Source organism: Microcaecilia unicolor, chromosome 3 (assembly GCF_901765095.1).
Source record: "Microcaecilia unicolor chromosome 3, aMicUni1.1, whole genome shotgun sequence".
NCBI classification, from domain to species: domain Eukaryota; kingdom Metazoa; phylum Chordata; class Amphibia; order Gymnophiona; family Siphonopidae; genus Microcaecilia; species Microcaecilia unicolor.
The window spans coordinates 511,236,806-511,253,504 of NC_044033.1; the positions used below are offsets into that span (position 1 = coordinate 511,236,806).

Below are 16,699 nucleotides of genomic sequence, written 5' to 3' on the forward strand. Positions count from 1 at the left end.
CTAGTAGAGCAGCAAGCAGGTCCCTGGAGTAGTCTGGTGGTCGGCGAAGTGCAATGTAGAGGACGGGACCCAGGCCCACATCCTACTCTACCTGTTAAACTTGAGGTGGAAAGTATGAGCCCTCCCACACTTGCCAAAAATCTACTGTAGTGGTGTATAGTTAGGGAAGGTGGGTTTTGGAGGGCTCACCGTTACAATATAAGTGGGTAATGGTGGGATGTGAACCCTAGGGTGTCCCAACTGCTCTACTGGGATGTCTGTGTGGCCAGTCTACTAAGAATGCTGGCTCCTTCTACATCCCAATGGTTTGATTTTGTGCATTTTATTTTTGAAAATGGACCAAAAAGATAAATGCACCGAGCACAAAAGCATCTAGCAAATGCCCATTTTTGTAACAAAAAGATAAACATTTTTCTATTTCAAAAATCACTTGAATTTGGGACATTTTGAGCAAAACGTCCAAAGCCAGGTTTAAAGGTCATATCGAAAATACCCATCTACCCGTCCAACGGCATCCACATTTATAAATAGTAAACCTCTTTAGAATGAAGACGTTACTTGAAGCATTTTATAAAAGAAGTTTATTGTATTGTTTGCAATCACAAGTACAAATAAGAACATTCTTTTCACATTTGAGAAAGATCTGCTATTCAAAACATATTTTGACATATTTAAATGCTAATAAAAAGAATAAATATTCATCATACCTGAGTAAACAGTGCAATTTTTACTTTGCCTGCATTGCTTATACATAGCTTACAGTACAGTACAGAGAAAGTAATACAATTAAATTTCTTCTAACAGATTAAAAGATGCATATGATCAATACCTGACAGAGAAGCATCACTGGCATATATAGTACGAGTCAACAGTCTTTCAGCAATTGTTTAATATAAATGCACGTAAACCTCTACCAAGAGAACTCATAGGTAACAGCCTCAATATGAAAAATATTAATAAAACATGAATAAGAAACACACACAATCTTGCTCCACTCATGGAAAGAAAAGTATGATCAGATACTAGGATAGTTAACATTCTAAATCTCTACTCAGTGATGCGACAATACAAAAATGTACCTGTTGTGCCAAATGCTATCAGGAAGATTCCGTCCCTTTTTTGTTGTTGCTGAAGGCCTGTCTCCATTTTAAAATGCCAATTATTGAATAAAGAACTTTTCTACACAGTTCAAATTTGCTTGTACTTTTTGTTTGCATAATTGGATATGTTTACTAACCATGGTTTAACATGTCTGTTGATTCCTTGCATCACATCTAGTTGTATCTCATATGCAGTAGTACTTTTTTTTTTTGGATAATTAGATATTGTAAGAAATCTCTTGGGGTATAAGACAGCTATGTTCTTTGTTATTTTCTGGATGTAGATAGGTACAAAAATTGCTGTCACCTAATAAACTCTCATGTGATAGTATTATATACTTAAATGTATCGAGGAAAAGACTTCAGATACTCAGTTTAGGTAACACTGTTCAGTCCCTAAAACCGAGACGCTCAGCGCTTACTTTGCAATAATCCTATTCCTTTAGGTAAACCTGCTGGCGAGTATCCTGAGTCTGAAAAACTTCCGTACACCTTTTTTTTTTCTTTTAGAATGTTATTAATAATGTTACTTAGCTTCTGTGTAGCCACGAAATTGCTGGGAACGCCCGACAGTGAGCTCCTGTTTCGCAGATGCTTCTAAAGGAGCTGAACCCAACCGTTCTCTACATTATCCTGAAATTAAATCAATATCGAGCAAGAAATCTTTCTGAGAGATCTTTCTGAGCTCGCTGTCGGGCATTCCCAGCAATTTCGCGCCTACACAGAAGCTAAGTACTAGTTATTCTACATTATTAATAGCATTCTAAAAGAAAAAAAGGGTGTACGGAGGTTTTTCAGACTGATGAGGATACTCGCCAGCAGGTTTACCTAAAGGAATAGGATTATTGCAAAGTAAGCGCTGAGCGTCTCGGTTTTAGGGACTGAACAGTGTTACCTAAACTGAGTATCTGAAGTCTTTTCCTCGATGCATATCTCTATATATAAAAGGCACCTCCAACGTTCTAATTGAAGCCTCCAGCCGGAAACTTGAGGTGGCATAGATATCCGGTTTAGCAAGTATACAAAGGAAAAGAGAGTTGAAAGTAAAGCAATTAACTCCTGCCACAGTTGTTTTCTGAGGCACCTGGAGTGGTTGCCCTGGGTGATTAACAAGATCAGCTGGAGTGCACAGGGAGGGGGGAGGGAGACCCTGGAACTGGGAGGGAGGAGAAGGGAGTGATGGGCCGGGCCCCTGGCACACACTCTGATTCTCATACATACACTATCACTGTCAGACACACTCGCACCCAGTCACACACTCTCTGTCACACACACACACACACACTTGGAGGGGCATAATTGAACGAAAACGTCTATCTCCATGGGCGTTTATCTCCGAGAACGGGTCAGTGAAGGGGCGGACCGAACCGTATTTTCGAAAAAAATAGAAGTCAATGTTTTATTCGACAATTTGTGAGCTGGGCGCAGTGATAATGGAAAATGAAAGCGCCCAGCTCAAAAACGAATAAATCCAAGGCATTTGTTCGTGGGAGGGGCCAGGATTCGTAGTGCACTGGTCCCCCCTCACATGCCAGGACACCAACCGGGCACCCTAGGGGGCACTTTTACAAAAACAAAAAAAAAGGTAAAAGAGCTCTCAGGTGCATAGCACCCTTCCCTTGTGTGTTGAGTCCCCCAAATCCCCCTCAAAACCCACTGCCCACAAGTCTACACCATTACTATAGCCCTAAGGGGTGAAGGAGGGCACCTACATGTGGGTACAGTGGGTTTGGGGGGCGGTTTGGAGGGCTCCCATTTATCAGCACAAGTGTAACAGGTAGGGGGGGATGGGCCTGGGTCCACCTGCCTGAAGTCCACTGCACCCCCTAACAACTGCTCCAGGGACCTGCATACTGCTGCCAGGGAGGTGGGTATGACATTTGAGGGTGAAAATAAAAAGTTGTGAAACATCATTTTTTGTGGTGGGAGGGGGTTAGTGACCACTGGGGGAGTCAGGGGAGGTCATCCCCGATTCCCTCTGGTGGTAATCTGGTCATTTAGGGCACTTTTTGGGGTCTTATTCGTGAAAAAACAGGGTCCAGGAAAAGTGCCCTAAATTCTAGCTACAAACGCATACTTTTTTTCCATTATCGGCGAAAGGCGCCCATCTCTCCTTGGCCGATAACCACGCCCCAGTTCCACCTTCACCACGCCTCCGACACGCCCCCTGTTAACTTTGTACGCTTCCACGATGGAGTGCAGTTGAAAACGTCCAAAATCGGCTTTCCATTATACCAATTTATTCGTTTTTGTGAGATAAACGTCTATCTCCCGATTTGGGTCGAAATCTAGGCGTTTTTCTCTTTCAATTATAAGGTGGATAATAACATAGTAGATGATGGCAGAAAAAGTCCTGCACGGTCCATCCAGTCTGCCCAACAAGATAAACTCACATGTGCTACTTTTTGTGTATACCTTACCTTGATTTGTACCTGTCTTTTTCAGGGCACAGACCGTATAAGTCTGCCCAGCACTATCCCCGCCTCCCAACCACCAGTCTGGCACAGACCGTATAAGTCTGCCCAGCACTATCCCCGCCTCCCAACCACCAGTCCCACCTCCCACCACCGGCTCTGGCACCCAATCTCAGCTAAGCTCCTTAGGATCCATTTCTTCTGAACAGGATTCCTTTATGTTTATCCCACGCATGTTTGAATTCCGTTACCGTTTTCATTTCACACACACTCTCGCACATTCCCTCTCTCTCACACAGTCAATCTCACACACACTCTCTCAAACATACACACTCTGAGGAAAACCTTGCTAGCGCCCGTTTCATTTCTCAGAAACGGGCATTTTTTACTAGTAAGTATATAATACTATCACATGAGAGATTAACTCGCTATCAGTGGACTTATACATTGTTACATTTTTTTCAGCAAGTTCCAGTTATCAATTTAATGTCACCTAATAAAGCAATGTTTGCATTTTTAGTACTAAAATGCATAAAAAACAAATCAAAACAGTGGTCCAGTTTGGTACCTCTTTTGAAGAAAGTCAACATTTAAACCGTCTCACATAGTTTTAACATGAAATGGATATTTTGGTCAAGCACATCAGCTATAGTTTCATGTGCAAGCCAGAAATAACTTAGACTTACTATTAAAATAAGCACCTGAAGGACAGTACATAGCATTTAAAATCTAAGTCTTGTAAATTCAAACAAACACTGAACTTCATTTCACAATGAATTCACATAAACAAAAGTTTTGGGCAGGCAGAATGCCTCTACTTAAAAAGGATTGCTATAAAAAAAATACAGTGATATGCATAGGTATCTGAATGTCTTACAATAGCTGAATTTTTTTCACTTTTAGTTTTGATTCATTTACTGTAAAGGGAAAATCTTGCCTCACCGATCTACTACATTTCTTTCAAGGGGTGAATAAGCATGTGGATAAAGGCGAGCTGTCGATATTGTGTATTTGGATTTTCAAAAGGTAAATTTGACGAAGTACCTCATGAAAGACTCCTGAGGAAATTATAAAATCATGGGATAGGAGGCAATGTCCTATTGTGGACTAAAATCTGGTTAAAAGATAGAAAACAGAGAGCAGGATTAAATGGTCAGTATTCTTAATGGAGAAGGGTAGATAGTGGGGACCGCTGCTTTTTAACATATTTATAAATGATCTAGAGATCGGAACAACTAGTGAGGTAATTAAATTTGCAGATGACACAAAGTTATTCAACGTTGTTAAATCGCAAGACGCTTGTGAAAAACTGCAAGAGGACCTTACGAGACTGGGAGACTGCAAGAGGACTGTGAAAAGTTACAAGAGGTCATTACGAGACCGGCCATCCAAATGGCAGATGACTTAAATGTGAGCAAGTGCAAAGTGATGCATGTGAGAAAGAGGAACCCAAACCATAGTAACGTAATGCAAGTTTCCATATTAGGAGTCCCACCCAGGAAAAGGATCTAGGTGTCATCATTAATGATACGTTGAAGCCCTCTGCTCAATGTGCATCGGCGGCTAAGAAAGCAAATACAATCCTAGGAATTATTAGGAAAGGAATGGAAAACAAAACTGAGGATGTTATAATGCCCTTGCATTGCTCCATGGTGCGATCGTACCTTGAATACTGTGTGCAGTTCTGGTCACGGCATCTTAAAAAAGTTATAGTGGAATTAGAAAAGGTACAGAGAAAGGTGACAATGATAATAGTGATGGGATGACTTCCCTATGAGGAAAGACTAAAGTGGCTAGGACTCTTCAGCATAGAGAAGAGAAGGCTGAGGGGAGACATGATAGAGGTATATAAAATACCAAGTTAAGCGGAACAGGTCAACGTAAATCGCTTGTTTACTCTTTCCAAAAATACTAGGACTAGGGGGCAAGCAAAGAAGCTAGTAAGTAGTAAATTTAAAACAAATCGGAGAAAATATTTCTTCACTCAACTCTGGAAATTAATTGCCAGAGAATGTGGTAAAAGCAGTTAGCTTAGCAGGGTTTAAAAAGGATTTCAATAATTTCCTAATAGAAAAGTCCATAAGTCATTATTAAGATGGACTTGGGAAAATCCACTGCATATTCTAGCAGCATAAAATCTGTTTTACTGTTCTGGGATCTTGCCAGGATATTGTGACCTGGATTGGCCACTGTTGGAAACAGGATGCTGGGCTTGATGGACCTTTGGTCTGTCCCAGTATGGCAATGCTTATGTTTTTATGTTCTTATTAATTATCTTTTATTGGTTGGTTGTAAATGGCTTAAAGTAAATTTAAGTTTGACCCAACAGTTTTTTTTTCTTACTCCTTTGTACCTTCCAGCTCACTGGAACCAGGACTCAACTTACTACTACTTATCATTTCTGTAGCGCTACTAGATGTACGCAACGCTGTACACTTGAACATGAAGAGACAGTCCCTGCTCGACAGAGCTTACAATCTAATTAGGACAGACAAACAGGACAAATAAGGGATAAGGACAAAGGGTAGCAAAATTCCGGAATCCCAAAGAGAAGCAAGATTCTGTGCAGAGTCCCAAAGAGTAGCAAGATTACGGAACCCAAATAATAGCAAGATTCCGGAATCCCAAAGATTACTACTACTACTTATCATTTCTATAGCGTTACTAGACGTACGCAGTGCTGTATACTTGAACATGAAGAGACAGTCCCTGCGCGACAGAGCTTACAATCTAATTAGGATAAACAGGACAAATAAGGGATAAAGGGCTGCTAGTGAGAATCTGTCAGAAGTAGAGGAGAGAGTTCTTATAGGATGCTACTGCGTTCGTCCCCCTCCCCCCCCAACCAGTCTGAGTCTTGGGGGGGGGAGGGGGAGATCCAACAGGAGACGTAGTACCCTACATCCTCCAAAGCACCCTGAGCCCTACAGGGGGCTGCTGCTGGGAATCCGTCCTGGGGGGGGGGGGGGGGGGGGAAGGAGAACCAACAGGAAGCATTGCGGTCACATCAAGTTCTGCCCTTATTTTCAGCGAAAACCGCTTTGACCAACTTCTAGGAAGTGTGAAGACAGAAGCGGAGCTCAGGTAACGTGGACTGAGCAGCTTCCCGGCACTCTGACCTTAAAGGTGAACCTACGAGGCATTCCAGGACCCCCGGGGTGAAGGTGAGAGGGAGGCAGCCCCAAACCCCCGAACGCTGGAGGGCGGAAAAAGCGGTAGAAGCTCTACCTGGACACTCACTAGCCTTCAATTCATAACTACATGAGAATATTTCCTCCTTTTCATAAAGTCTAGTCACTGCAGAGATGCTCCTGGAGGCCAGATGACATTTAATGTGAGCAAGTGCAAACTGATGCACGCAGGATACAGGAACCCAAACTATAGCTACATGATGCGAAATTCCATATTAGGAATCACTGCTCAGGAAAAGAATCTGGCTGTTATTGTTAAAGATGCTACTAATCATTTCTATAGCACTACTAGATGTACACAGTGTTGTATACATTGTATGCAGGTCATTTCTCTGTCCCTAGAGAGCTCACAATCTAAGTTTTAGTACCTGAGGCACTGGAGGATTAAGTGACTTGCCCAAGGTCACAATGAGCTGAAGCGGGAATTGAACCCAGGTCACCAGGATCAAAGCCCCCTGCACTCACCATTACGCTACTCTGCTCAGTGTGTAGCAGCAGCTAAGAAAGCAAACAGAATATTAGAAATTATTAGGAAAGGAATGGAGAACAAAACTGAGATTATAATGCCTTTGTATGGCTCCATGATGAGACTGCACCTCGAATACTGTGCGCAATTCTGGTCACTGCATCTCAAAAAGATACAGCAGAATTAGAAAAGATACAGAGAAGGGTAATGAAAATGATGAAGGGGATGAAATGACTTCCCTATGAGGAAAGGTTAAAGAGGATAGAGCACTTCAGCCTGGAGAAGAGAAGGCTGTGGGGAGATACGATAGAGGTCTATAAAGTACTAAGAGGAATGGAATGGGCGACTGTGAATCACTTGTTTTCTCTTTCCAAAATACTAGACTGGGGGGTACGCAATTAAGTACAAAGTAGTAAATTTAAAACAAACCTGAGAAAATACTTCTTCTTTCAACATGTAATTAAACTCTGGAATTTTTTTGCTAGAAAATGTGATAAAAGCTCCTTCCAACTTTGCAATGATAGGCTTGTAATCTGGCAACTACGTTATCAGCCTTAATCAATGACCGACTTCCCTCCGCCGCAAGGACTGGGAACATTTGCCTCTGCAGAATCCCCAGCTGAAAGTGAACCAAGGAATTTTCGCATAGCATGTCTCTAACCAATTTTAGAGATTCTCTCTGCCTCGGCCCTCTTACACAGGCATACGTTATACCATAAGAGTCGTACTGCTGCACCTTTGAAACTCGTACCCGTAACTGCAGTGTCTTCAGGAATGCAAACATGAAAAGGAACAAAATATTTTCATGCTGTAGAGTGAAACTATTCTAATACAGTTGATTGGAACACAGTACAAGAGCTTGAGGTGTCGGCATATTTAGTTATAAGATATCCTGACTACTTTCTAATTTATGCACCAAGTATCGAATTATTTTCCTATCGAAACTCTTAGAAAATTGCTGGAACATATTTCGACATATCACAAACGTATCTTAACATACAGGCTTCACTGTTTTTCAAGGTTCGCCGTGGCGGATGACTTCAGACGGATACACTCTCTAGGATATTTTCATGTTGGTTTCTATTCTGTAAAGGCATAGATCTTCTCTTCGGAATAACCAATATCCTTCAGAAATCTGCAAAAAAAAAAAAAAAAGTTTCAGTTAATCTATATTAGGTTCTTTCTTGAGAAAATATAAGTACAACTTTGGTCAGTGTAAGATTAGTCATGTCACTACAAAAACAATTAAAACCAGGGCTTTTTTTGAGGGGGTACTTGGGGGTGCTGAGTACCGGCACCTTTTCCATTGTCTGCTAAAATTGACCCATGATCCCCGAGTTTTAATGAAAGAGCTCAGGTTCTACACACCAATTCTGCCTCGTCATAGATTCTGTGACTGGTTGCAAGGGGCCTGGCTATTGTGGAGTGGGGTTTCTCACTGATCACCCCATTCCTGAAGGGTGGCCTGGCATTTGAGTACCGGCACCTTTTCGCTAGAAAAAACAAACTGATTAAAACCACTAATCAGACAGTAGCTGTATAGATGGTCAGCCCTGAGCAAACGGAATATGCAGAACTTTGGTGCTCTTCAAATCTCAATTCAAACCTATGCCACCTATGCAATACTACTTACAGACAGGATAATTAAAAGACCAAAAAAAGAAGCTTAACTTGCCAGAGTATAATTTAGTAACTGGGGTAAGAACTACTACTACTTATCACTTCTATAGCGCTACAAGGCATACACAGTGCTGTACACTATACATGAAAAGACAGTCCCTGCTCAAAGAGCTCACAATCTAAAAATGGAATGTTGCTAGTGGAATAGCAACATTCCATGTAGAATCTCAAATAGTAGCAACAGAATCTCAAATAGTAGCAACATTCCATGTAGAATCTCCAATAGTAGCAACATTCCATGTAGAATCTCAAATAGTAGCAACATTCCATGTTCCACTGCACTAACCACTAGACTACTCCTCCACTAGCAACATTTCATCTAGAAGCCTGCCCTTGCATATCAGCAACGCAGCCACGCAGGCTTCTGTTAGTCTGACCTCCTGCACATGCAGGACGTCAGACTCACAGAAACAGAAGCCTGTGAGGCCTTGTTGCTGATCTGCAAGGGCAGGCTTCTACATTACTACTACTACTACTTATCACTTCTATAGCGCTAAAAGGCATACGCAGCGCTGTACACCATACATGAAAAGACAGTCCCTGCTCAAAGAGCTCACAATCTAAATAGGACAGACAAACAGACAGACAGAACAACTAAGAGGTAAGGGAATTAAAGAGGTGGGGATAAAAGGGTACAGGGTAAGTGAGTAGCGGTTAGGAGTCAAAAGCAGCGTTAAAGAGGTGGGCTTTTAGCCTGGATTTGAAAACGGCCAAAGACGGAGCTAGACGAACAGGCTCGGGAAGTCTATTCCAGGCGTGAGGTGCAGCGAGATAAAAGGAACGGAGTCTGGAATTACCAGTAGAGGAGAAGGGGACAGACAAGAGAGATTTAGCCACAGAACGGAGAACCCGAGGGGGGGCGTAGGGAGAGACAATAATGGAGAGGTACTGGGGAGCGGTAGAGTGAATGCACTTATAGGTCAATAAGAGAAGTTTGAATTGAATGCGGAAGCGGATAAGGAGCCAGCGAAGTGACTTGAGGAGAGGGCTAATGTGGGCATAGCAACTCTGGCGGAAAATGAGTCGCGCAGCAGAGTTTTGGACTGATTGAAGAGGAGAGAGATGGCTAAGTGGGAGGCCAGTGAGAAACAGGTTGCAATAATCTAGGCAAGAGGTGATAGAAAAAAAAAAAACCTCACTTCAGGAAGAAATTATTATTAAAATGTTCTTAATTGAGCTCAACCCCCCCCCCCCAAACCCCAATTTCATATATTTTTTGCACACTGGAGGAACAATAATCAAACAGCCTGAACGAGTGTACATATTGTGGGGAAAATTTTTAAAAAAATATTGTGTATTAATTTGAAAATGCTTGAGTGAACTTTTCATGTTATTTTTATATCACAGTCTAAAAAGGCCCTCAGATCCTCTTGATGTAAGCAACGTGTACTCCACACTGATAGGACGGTCGTTTTCAACGACACTTTCATAAGTATGTGCACCATTTTATCCTTCTTAGCCAATGGAGAAAAGAGCTGGTCCAATATACATGGTGTCTGAAAAAAAAATGGGACCCCTTACATACTGTATATACTCGACTACAAGTCGATCTCATGTATAAGTCAATGGCAGTTTTGGGACTACAAACGTCCAAAATATAAAACATCCATAGCATTTTCAGAAAAAAAAAAAAAGATAGACGTTTTTCTTTTTTGAAAATGACCTTCTTTCCTGTTCTGGTTTTGGACGTTTTCTGTACAACGTCCAAATTAGACTTAGACGTCATATCGAAAATGCCCCTCCACATAACTTTGTAAGTCTAACTGCTTTGAAAATATGCCTCAAAGCCAACATGGATTCAGTCAAGGGAAATCTTCCCTCACTAATCTATTACATTTTTTTGAAGGGGTGGATAAAGCTGAACCGAGCGATACTGAGTAGATGGATTTTGAAAAGAATGCCATTTGACAAATTGAGATTTGAAGAACACCAAAGTTCTGCATATTCCGTACGAATGACTCCCGAGAAAATTAGAAAGTCACGGGATAGGAGGTAGTGTCCTATGTTGGATTAAGAAATAGCTAAAAGATGGAAAAAGGAGAGTAGAGCTAAATGGTCGGTATTCTCAATGGAGAAGGGTAGATAGTGGCTGTTGATGACAAGTTATTTAAAGTTGTTAAATCGTAAGTGGATTGTGAAAAATTACAAGAGGATCTTACGAGACTGGGAGACTGGGCGTCTAAATGGCAGATGACGTTTAATGTGAGCAACTGCAGAGTGATGCATGTACAAAAGAGGAACCCAAACTATAGCTACACGATGCAAAGTTCAACATTAGGAGTCACCACCCAGGAAAAGGATCTACATGTAATTGTTGATGATACATTGAAACCCTCTACTCAGTGTGCGGAGGCAGCTAAGAAAGCAAATAGAATGTTAGGAATTATTAGGAAAGGAATGAAAAACAAAAATCAGAATGCTATAATGCCTTCGTATTACTCCGTGGTGTGACTGCATCTCAAATACCGTGTGCAATTCTGGCCATCACATCTCAAAAAAGATATCGCGGGATTAGAAAAGATACAGAGAAGAGCAACGAAAATAATAAAGGGATGGGGATGATTTCCCTATGAGGAAACGCTAAAGATGCTAGGGCTCTTCAGCGTCGAGTAGAGACATAATAGAGGTCTATAAAATACAGAGTGGATATTTCTTCACTCAACATGTAATTAAACTCTGGAATTCGTTGATACTGAATGTGGTAAAAGCAGTTAGCTTAGCAAGGTTTAAAAAAAAAAAAAGGTTTGGATACTTTCCTAAAAAAAAGAAAAAAAAAAAAAAGTTCATAAGCCATTATGTTACACTCTTTCTGAATCTTGCCAGGTACTTGTGACCTGGATTGACCACTAATGGAAACAGGATACTGGGTTTGATGGACCTTCAGTCAGTCCCAGTATGGTAACTCTTATAGTCTTTCGTATATTCAAATTTCATTTACATCCCCTAGTTCATTACTGATATACGATTCCTACTTTAAGCAATGCAGGTCAAAAAGTGTCATATTTCCAGCACACAGCAAGTGCTATCTTCAATTCTGAATTTTTCAGATGAGGACACTATCCAGCTTATTTTCGAAAGAGATCGCCGGCCATCTTCTGACACAAATCTGGAGATAGCCGGCTATCTCCTGAAGCCGGCCAAATCGGTATAATGGAAAGCCGATTTTGGCCAGCTCCAACTACTTTCCATCACAGAGCCGGACAAAGTTCAAGGCGGCGTTTCGGAAGGGTATGGAAGGCGGGACGGGGGCGTGGTTATGAGATGGCCGGCTTCGGCCGATAATGGAAAAAAGATGGCCAGCTCTGACGAGCATTTCACCAGCTTCACTTGGTCCATTTATTTTTAGGACCAAGCCTCAAAAAAGTGTGCCAATTGACCAGATGACCACCGGAGGGAATCAGGGATGACCTCCCCTTACTCCCCCCAGTGGTCACCAACCCTCTCCCACCCAAAAAAAAAAAAAAAAAACAATTTTTTGCCAGCCTGAAATGTCATACCCAGCTCCATGACAGCAGTATGCAGGTCCTTGGAGCAGTTTTTTGTGGGTGCAGTGCACTTCAGGCAGGTGGACCCAGGCCCATCCCCCCCCCCCACCTGTTACACTTGTGGTGGTAAATGGGAGCCCTCTAACCCCCCCCCCCAACCCACTGTACCCACATGTAGGTGCCCCCCTTCACCCCTTAGGGCTATGGTACTGGTGTAGAGTTGTGGGGAGTGGGTTTTGGGGGGATTTGGGGGGCTCACCACCCAAGGTAAGGGAGCTATGCACCTGGGACCAATTTTTGAAGTCCACTACAGTGCCCCCTAGGGTGCACAGTTGGTGTCCTGGCATGTGAGAGGTGCCAGTGCACTACAAATGCTGGCCCCTCCCATGACCAAATGCCTTGGATTTGGCCGGGTTTGAGATTGCCGGCATTAGTTTCCATTATCGGCGAAAACCGATGCTGGCCATCTCAACCCGGCCATCTCTGACATTTAGCCGGCCCCAACCGTATTATCGAAACGAAAGATGGCCGGCCATCTTTTTCGATAGTACGGTTCGGGATTGCTCTTTGTGGGAGATGTTCAGTGTGCAAACACTCACTTACTATCACTTCATTTCACAGTAAACATAATAACAAAAACTACACTCTCAGACATTTTTCAGATTGTAATACTACTGGAGTTATTTACATCATAATATGTCCTTGTGACTTACTCTATGTAGGAAAAACTAAGAGAGCCATAAAAACAAGAATTATAGAACATAGGAGTTGCCTCACAAGGCAGATACATAGCGCCCCCCTGGTGACTCATTGGGTTGAAAAAAATCATACAATTGAACATTTAAGATTTTTTGTATTCAAAAAAATATCTATGTCCTGGAGAGGTGGTAATATGGATGAGAAACTGCTAAGGGAAGAACAGAGAACTATATATACATTAGGTACAGCCACACCGCATGGACTTAATATGGACATGGATTTCAGTCCTTTTTTATGATCATCCTTGTTATTTTCATTTTTGCTTTTATTTTTATTTTTATTCAGTGTTCCCAGTCGCCTGTCTTTTTTCTATTACACATTTTTTGGTTTTTCATATTCATTTTTTCCATTTCCATTATTATTATTTTGTTCCATTGTTTTGGTGTAGTGTCATTATTCAGGATTACTACCATTTTTATTTTTATTTTTATAGCATATACATTGTATACGAGGACCTATATATATGTTTAAAAATTTTTTTACAAAATTATTTGTCCATGTCGAACAATTGAATCGCTATTTTTATTTTTTACCTTTTATTTTTCATTTGTATTCTGTAGTTAGCTGGAACTACATATGGGATCACATGGTTTATATAGTCCAATCTCTTGTTTTATTGTTGTTAGATTCCACCTATAGCTTTATGTGCGCCCCATTGTCTTCACTAACCCCTTTTTAGCAGTGGAGTCTCTTATATCGATCATACCATTAAGTATCGACCCCACCACTCGCATGTGCTATATCTCCTTAGTAATGGTTCGTTCCAATCACAGGGGAAGTGATGTCATCTTTACTTCCGGTATAAATCCTTCCCTTGAAGGTGGTTTCATGTTTTGCCATACATTTCGTTTCACAAAGCAGCACAGCGTTTTCTTGTGTACGGTAAGCATTTTAATTGGTTTTTTCATTAGTCCTGTTAGCTTTTATTTAACCAGTGCTAATTCAATGCAGTTATAGCGGTTTGCATTGTGCCTCACACAAACGAATTTGCTTCCCAGTACTCAGCAGTCATTTAGTCGCTTTTATGGCTTGATCTTGTGCAATGCCGATAGCTATGCAGTCTGTTTTAGTAGTTTATAGCATGCCCCACACCGACTATTCCATTCATTTTCATTGTTATATATTTTATCTGCAATAATCCCCCCCTTATTTGATTTATACCTAGGGGAGCTACGTCAGTATTCCCTTGGGCACAGTTTTAGATATTTTTAGATGTTAATATACATTTTTAGACTCATTCTTTTCAATATTCCGTGTTGATAGTATTGTTTCATATTGTCTTCATATGCTCTCATACGTATTAACGGGTTCTTGTGTATGATAAGCATTTTTATCGATTTCTCCTCTGCCTTTCCAACTTTCATTAAGTCTTCACTTAAACCAGTGCTGATTTAGTGCAGTTATTGAGTTTAGCATGGTGCCTAACATAAACTAGCGTACTTTTCAGTACTCAGCATTAACTTTGGCGCTTTCATGGCTCGATCGCGTTGTATTGCTGATAGCTATGCTGGCTGCTGTAATCGTTATAGCATGCCCCACACCCATTATTTTTTCTTATTTATTTTTTCTCATTTTGATTGGCATTTACCTTTTATTTGTAATTTTGCCTCCTTTTTGATTTACACTGAGGATATTTATGTCATCATTCCTGTGGGCACAGCTTTATTTATCTTTACATGCCAATATACTTTTGCTGACTCTTACTTTATATTTTTCATGGTGACAGTATCGTCTAAACATGGCCTTCAGGTGTACTCTGCCAGCATGTTATGTGGTTCTTTTTGCACTTTTGCAAAGGTAATATTATCTTTCAGTTAGGTGGTTCCCCTATGTTATGGTTCATTTTTCTTAGTAGTTTATGGTCTTCTTTTTTAATATATGCTATTTTTCACAGTAATATCAGGTAATTCTTTTTTCTGTTTCTCCCATCCTTATCATTTTATGGTTCATCACCTTTGACATTTGCTGATTCATTTGGCAGCCGTGCCTTGTTTTCATTTTCATTTTTTTATTTTTATTTTCATACCCATGTGGTCTTCTTCATTATTCTCCATCATCAATACATTTTTTTTGGGATCCCTGTCCATATATTCTATGTTTCACTTTTTTCAGTATCATTTCATTTTGTTGTATATGTATGTATGGAGAGGATGTAGTGATTCATGTCTTCGTTTACATATTTATTATAGATATCGTTGTTAGCAGCTTTAGTGCTATATTTTTTTCATCTGATCTACAAGGTACTTTTTTCTACAGATAATACTAGGTATGTCCTCTATATTTATACTTTATTATGTTGTGTATTTTATTCCATGCCTTGTCCTCATTATCTCTATGTGGTAAAATTTCATATCTTTATATAATTCAATATTCTTTATTCCTTTAAAGTCATATACTCTTATATTTTTATCATATTTTTTATTATATATACTTTGCATCTTTCATCCTGATGTTTTATTTGTCTAAATTTGTACAAGAAATTGTATATGGATGTTCAAGTTTTTATTCATGGTTTTAATTATATTTGTATTTTTATGCATGTCTTTGTATATTATATTATTTTATAGACCCCTGACGCAGGCCTCACGGCCGAAACACGTCACGTGTCGGGTCATTTCTGCTACTGTCAATAAAGACCTTGTTCAGGAAGACACTCATTGTGAGAGGACTTTTTTGGATCCACTGTGTGTTTTGCCATACCCAGCTCCATGACAGCAGTATGCAGGTCCTTGGAGCAGTTTTTTGTGGGTGCAGTGCACTTCAGGCAGGTGGACCCAGGCCCATCCCCCCCCCCCACCTGTTACACTTGTGGTGGTAAATGGGAGCCCTCTAACCCCCCCCCAACCCACTGTGTACCCACATGTAGGTGCCCCCCTTCACCCCTTAGGGCTATGGTACTGGTGTAGAGTTGTGGGGAGTGGGTTTTGGGGGGATTTGGGGGGCTCACCACCCAAGGTAAGGGAGCTATGCACCTGGGACCAATTTTTGAAGTCCACTACAGTGCCCCCTAGGGTGCACAGTTGGTGTCCTGGCATGTGAGAGGTGCCAGTGCACTACAAATGCTGGCCCCTCCCATGACCAAATGCCTTGGATTTGGCCGGGTTTGAGATTGCCGGCATTAGTTTCCATTATCGGCGAAAACCGATGCTGGCCATCTCAACCCGGCCATCTCTGACATTTAGCCGGCCCCAACCGTATTATCGAAACGAAAGATGGCCGGCCATCTTTTTCGATAGTACGGTTCGGGATTGCTCTTTGTGGCGCCGGCCAAATAGATGGCCGGCGCCGTTCGATTATGCCCCTCTATATCTATTTTTCTCTTTACACAGTGAAAAGACACTAGAATTACATGGAACTCCACAGTAATAAGCATAAAAGGATCCAGCAATATAAATGTGTAATTCAAAACCTTTGCCAAACTTATTTGAATGCCACCTTATTCCTTGTTCAGTGAAAGTGGTTGGCCCACAAATGCAAATGAGCCTCCTTGATTCTTCATGGCTTCTTTTAAGAAACTCTGTAAGAAGAGGTATTGAAATATTTCCTCGTTTCCCGGTCCAATCATCTGTTGGCTCTGATAGAATAAACTGAACTTCAAACCTGA

At 41.1% G+C, this 16,699-nt stretch overlaps 1 protein-coding gene across 1 annotated transcript in view; it reads right to left on the reverse strand.

Moving 5' to 3' along the window:
* Positions 1-7,454: 7,454 nt before the first annotated feature.
* The window catches only part of LOC115467293 (cytochrome b5 reductase 4-like), a 178,570-nt gene continuing 169,325 nt past the window's right edge, over positions 7,455-16,699 (reverse strand). Inside the window, exons 15-16 of the mRNA XM_030199138.1 lie at positions 16,531-16,695; positions 7,455-8,306 (exon numbers count right to left, since the gene is read on the reverse strand). Of these exons, the coding sequence (XP_030054998.1) occupies positions 8,252-8,306; positions 16,531-16,695 (220 nt within the window). The 3' untranslated portion in view covers positions 7,455-8,251. The remainder of the gene's footprint in view (positions 8,307-16,530; positions 16,696-16,699) is intronic.